The sequence below is a fragment of the Thermobia domestica genome, chromosome 14 (genome assembly GCF_964235325.1).
Source record: "Thermobia domestica chromosome 14, izTheDome1.hap1.1, whole genome shotgun sequence".
NCBI lineage: Eukaryota > Metazoa > Arthropoda > Insecta > Zygentoma > Lepismatidae > Thermobia > Thermobia domestica.
In genome coordinates this window covers 202460112-202465340 of record NC_137467.1, presented here as the reverse complement: position 1 = coordinate 202465340, position 5229 = coordinate 202460112, and the positions used below count along the sequence as shown (strand labels likewise).

Sequence of the window (5229 nt, the reverse complement as noted above, 5' to 3'; positions counted from 1 at the left end):
CTGGGAAAAAAACCGAAATTTTGAAAAAAAAGTTTTTTACCGTTTTTTCCCGAGCTTGGAAAAATTGGGAAAATTGAAATTTTCAAATATTTTACTACATTATGCTTTTAAAATGAAAACTATTTTATAGTTAATAGTTTACAGTTAAGGTCATTGTGTACTTACGTTTCTTCAATTAGAATATGGAAATTTTTGGCAGTAAAGATATTTGCACCACTCCTTTAAAGTTAGCACCGTGATAGAATGGAGTTATGCCTACAAAAGATACTAAAATATAATCCTAGTTAGATTAATTAATATAGACGCATTTAAATTGTCTTAAGTAATCTTATAAAGTTGTCGTTTTATGGCAGGAAAGTGTTAAAATAACAGGGCCAGAATCATTTCAGTTAATACCAGTATCTTAAAATCAAATATCTTATGGAGATAAGTATCTTCCTTGTACTGTGTAAAATTTCCAGAAATTTTGAAACCACTAAAAAAATCTTTTGTTCAGAAATGTTGACAAAACACGGAAAATATAATTTAAAAACTATTTCTTCGCCTGGTGCTAATCTTATTTTCTGTAACGTGTCTGCAGCATATATACAACGTATTTCGCTAGCAGGAAAAATAATTAAAGCAATAGCTTTTAATTTTACTTTTTAGTTTTTTGATATCTGATAAAAATCCCTCTTTATTTTTTGTATATTTTTCGGACAACTGAAAAAGAGATATGATCTTATTTACATATACACACATACACCGGACAAGTGCGTAAATTTGAGTAGCGATAAATATATTGAAAAATTTAACGTGTGAAACTTCCGTTCCTTATTATTAAAGACTAAGAGAATACCCGTTTCTCGCACGGGGAGAATACGTTTAATTTTGGACATAAAGGGCACCAAAACTGTCACCAATGAAGTTAGGGACCCCAAAAACTATGAATTCCACACTAATATAAGCTATTTTTGATCATTTTTATATATTCACCCCTTTTCTCTCTCCCAAGTTGCGGCACTGAATTTGGATTGCAATAGCATCAGAAATGTTAATGTTCATCTCAGGCCCCGAAACCCATGGATTCGATACGAATATCGGTCATTTTCGATCTACATCTCCTCTCCCCCGCCCCCAAGTTACGAGCATGAAATGTGATTTAAACGGCACCCGCATTGACTGTTCATTTCAGCGACTGCAAAGAATATGGATTCGACACTAATGTCGTTCATTTTAGATCATATTTATATATCTCGCCGCCCACAAGCTGCTGGGATGTATTTGGACTTAAACGCCATCGGAAATGTCACTGCTAATCTCAGCGACCCCGAAACTACGGATTTGACACTAACATCGCCCATTTTCAGTAACGTTTATATGCTCAAGTTGCGGGCCTGAATTTGAATTTAAACGGCATCGGAAGGTTACTGTTCATCAAAGCAACTCCAAAAAATGTAGGGGGGCCAGTTGAAGTTAGGGGGGCGATGCAACCATATTACGATTCATCAACATATTATAGTTCATTTGTCAGTCTACCGTCAAAAGTTTTAGGCGGCAGCCAAAATTTAGTGGGGCCGGCCCCCTAGACCCTCCTGGATACGGGCCTGATTGGAGGGTCCGTATTAGCTTTTAAAATTTTAATTTCTATATAAATTCGTGCATAATTTTCGACGGATTTTTAAATCTTGTATATTGTATACTTCACACTGAATTTGGAACCCCTCGGAAAGAAGTGTCTTGGGACGTGTCTATTTGCAACTATTTAATATATACATCTTGGCTAGTAGGAAAAGTGTTCGGAGGATTATTATATACTAGGAGACAAATGAGAATAAACTATTTTCTCTTCTAAGCTTTATCACTTTCCAATTCAAAGAAACTTATATAATTCACAGTAGTTCTTTTGCTACTAATTAGATTTTGACTGAGGAAGAGAGTTGACTGGCCCGTTCCCTAAACCATTCTTCTTTTTTCTGCCGATACCCATACTCCTAATGACCATGTTTTACAATAGGAAATTTTATTGCAAATATGTAATGCAATTGGCCCCTATTTTTAGACCTGAACTCCTTCACTTCTAAGTGGAACAGACTTTCCATAAAGATAATTGAAATGTCTACGTTTTATAGCCTATCGCAGACAATAATGTGAAATAAGAGACGACAGCATAATAGTTTAAAACATGATTCAAAGAGAAGGAAATGTACTCACATTTTTTTGCGCAATTCAAAAAAGTTACCAATCTTTTCCATATCTGGAGATAACTGCTCGACGTCTCTTAACCTCTGCTTGCTCTTTGTATCCACAGCTGAATGACGTCCACGCAACAGCCACGAGTTCACGTATTTTGAGGGATTGAACTGTGTCAGTGGAGGAGCAACAATTCTTATAAATAGCAAAGAAGATAGTGTTTCCGTGAGAAGCAAAGATCTGGTCGGTGTTAGAATTAAATTCATTTGGGAAAAACCTCTTTCACACTCGCTCGATTAAATGGCAACGGTATCTAAAGCACATTTAAGCAGAAACAAGCCGTTTGGTAATGTCCTCTCTTCAAGATATTCTCGGAAACGTCGAATCAATTCTCTCTCACTCAAACGAAATCTGTTTGACAACTTCCTGATCTCACTTTCACCGAAGGTCACCTTTTTCTCCACATCTTCTGGCCACTGGTTAGGATCTAAGATTTTGGCACAGTTAGACAACTCTGAATCTTCAGTGTCAAGTAGCCTATTCTGGATTGAAGTTATCAAGTGCTCATAGAAAGAAGTGACACAAATTGGGGATTCATCTTTCCTGTCTCTCTTATGCACTTGAATGCCTTGAAAGTTCAGGCTTTTTGAGGCTCCAAGCGACTGTTTGTAGTACGGTCCAGGATGTTTATTCCTTCCTCAAATACTTTGATAGTAGTCCTGAGCTTTCTGTCTTCTTTGTATAAGTTAATAATACCTCTATCTTGAAGTTCCGTGCTTAGTTTAGACAGTTCTTGCAAAGCATCATACATCAGCCCTAAATCTAGAACGAAATCTACTGATATTATTTTCTTAAGCATCCCTTCATATATACGTCGTTTCTTCTTGTCCCTTTTTATGTCGTTCATTGCTGTTTCAAAATGAGACACAAGAGCCCTATAATCCTGCCACACTGCGGAAACTGATTTGAAGCTAGAGGCAACCCAACGTACACTTAAAACCCTCCCAATCTTCAACAGCTGTACATCTGATGCAGCTGCACACGTTTGCAGCTCCCTTGCGGTTTTCGGTGATTCGTGGTATGCGACGTACAACATATCAATAAAACGTTTAAATCTGTTAATGCCCGATATTTTCATTTGTACGTCATGTACCGATAACTCCAGTCTATGGTTAGCACAATTCCATAGAATAACAGAGGGAAATTTATCTTTGAATAATTTCTGAACACCTCCGCGAGCCCCTAGCATCACAGCGCCGTCACTAGTAACTGACACTAAGAAATCACGAAGGTATTCGTCCGAGAAGCCAACAGAATGAAGATGTTGAAGAATTGCATTGAATATACATATTGCAGTGACATTTTCCAGTTCAATCAGCCCGAGAAATAAATTAACTGGTGTCGCAAGATCTATATCTGGAATATATGTCCTAACATATATAATTAAAGTCGATACCTAACTTAAAGTGGTTGCTTCGTCTATAATTAATGATTTCTTACTTTTTGCACTCACAATGTTATTCACCATTGTATTTTTCATTTCTGCTGCGATGTGGTATATGATATTGGCGCAAGCGTTGTTAAAATGCAGAATATGTCCCATGTCAACACCATTAAGTTCTTGTAAGTTGTTTTCATCCTTGAAATTATTAAAGGATTGGTTCTTTTTCGCTACTTTGTACGCCGTACGAAATACTTCGGCGGTGATGTTTTGTTCTCGGGATAATGATTTCGCACACGCAGTTTCAAAAGATTCTTTTTCTGCTTGCACAAGTAATTTAACTGCAGCTTTATGAGACTGCACTCTCTTTATGATCAAAATTTTTTTCCTCAATGACGTCAACTGGTTTTCTCGCGTTTCACCAAAGTAATTGATATTACAATTTGCCCACTCCCTAGACACTTTCATCCCCATACGGTTTTCAACACGAAGACCTCCCGCTGTTTTGCACACTTTACACACAAGTTTTTTTATTTAGCACATAAAGCCAGTCATTTTTCTGACAGAATTCGTTCTTCTGTTCTATAGTCCAACAGCCAGGCCAGTCATTAGTCTCCTGATGACCGAGAGACGAAGATTGAGGACGAGAAGCACCTATTTTCCCCACGTTCCTATCATTGCTTTTCGCAATGCAATTATCTTTACTGTCATCGACTTTTTGTTTTTTATCAACAGGGACGAAATAATTACTTATCTTATTCATCACGGTACACTAGACGATGAAATTTGTATTCCAAAAACAGGGTAGTAAAAATTGCCTTGTCTACAGAGGCACACTACATAATTATACGTTTAAGCTTCTGTTAAAATGTTTATAATTCGGATATATTTACAACTTTCTTGGCTTCACACACACACGACAAATTACACGACCAATTGAACAAAAGATTACTTACTTGTTGACATTCTAGTGTCCCCGAAACCGAAGCCGCTTGCAAAACGTTCAGGTTCACACAATCACTTAAGCCACAGTGGTCGGAACTTTTTCCACCTAATTCAGAACAAACTCGAGAGCGATAAGTTACTTCTCTCAGTGCAAAAAATTACTAAGATTTTAGACGCAAAGCTTAATTACAATGTGTCGGCAGATAAAAGTAAAACAGGCATCGATATCTATCTTAAGAAGTTTCTGTCAAAATGTAATTACTTTTATCATTACAAAACAAAGAAACAACAGTACAATAGTTCGCTAATATCTGTGTCGTCCTTCTGTAGGGTGCTCTTCCCGTGAGAAGCTCAATCATATAATTGGTAGCAGGAAAGGGTGCTTCGAACTGCATCCCGCGGCCAAAACGAAAGACTTGTAGCTGGCTTGTATAGATACCTGAATGGGAATTTTCAAGTACTGCATCTTGAATGCACATTTCCATTAGTGTTTGTGTCTTTACTTCTCTTTCAGAGAAATCGGACATATTGGTAACTTTTATGTTCCTTTGTCTTCGTATACCCGTGCCTTGTATACGTATGTGTGTCTGTGTGTGTCTTGAGAGGGAGACAGAGATTGACCATCGCTCACTGCCCCTTTTACCTTATTCCTTTATTTATCTCTCGAATTC

General features: G+C 37.2%; 1 protein-coding gene across 1 annotated transcript; it reads right to left on the bottom strand.

Annotated features, from left to right (window-relative positions):
- Positions 1 to 2809: 2809 nt before the first annotated feature.
- On the bottom strand, positions 2810 to 4087 carry LOC145670223 (E3 SUMO-protein ligase KIAA1586-like). The gene is made up of 2 exons (XM_081738602.1): positions 3673 to 4087; positions 2810 to 3588 (listed from the first exon to the last, which is right to left on the bottom strand). The coding sequence occupies exons 1-2, from the start codon at positions 4085 to 4087 to the stop codon at positions 2810 to 2812; spliced, it is 1194 nt and encodes a 397-aa protein (XP_081594728.1).
- Positions 4088 to 5229: the final 1142 nt, after the last annotated feature.

Coding starts and splice junctions, on each gene's coding strand:
- LOC145670223 (XM_081738602.1), bottom strand. CDS start 4,087: ATGGGGATGAAAGTGTCTAGGGAGTGGGCAAATTGTAATATCAATTAC. Junction 3,589..3,672: donor TAACATTGTGAGTGCAAAAA/GTAAGAAATCAT, acceptor CATATATTCCAG/ATATAGATCTTGCGACACCA.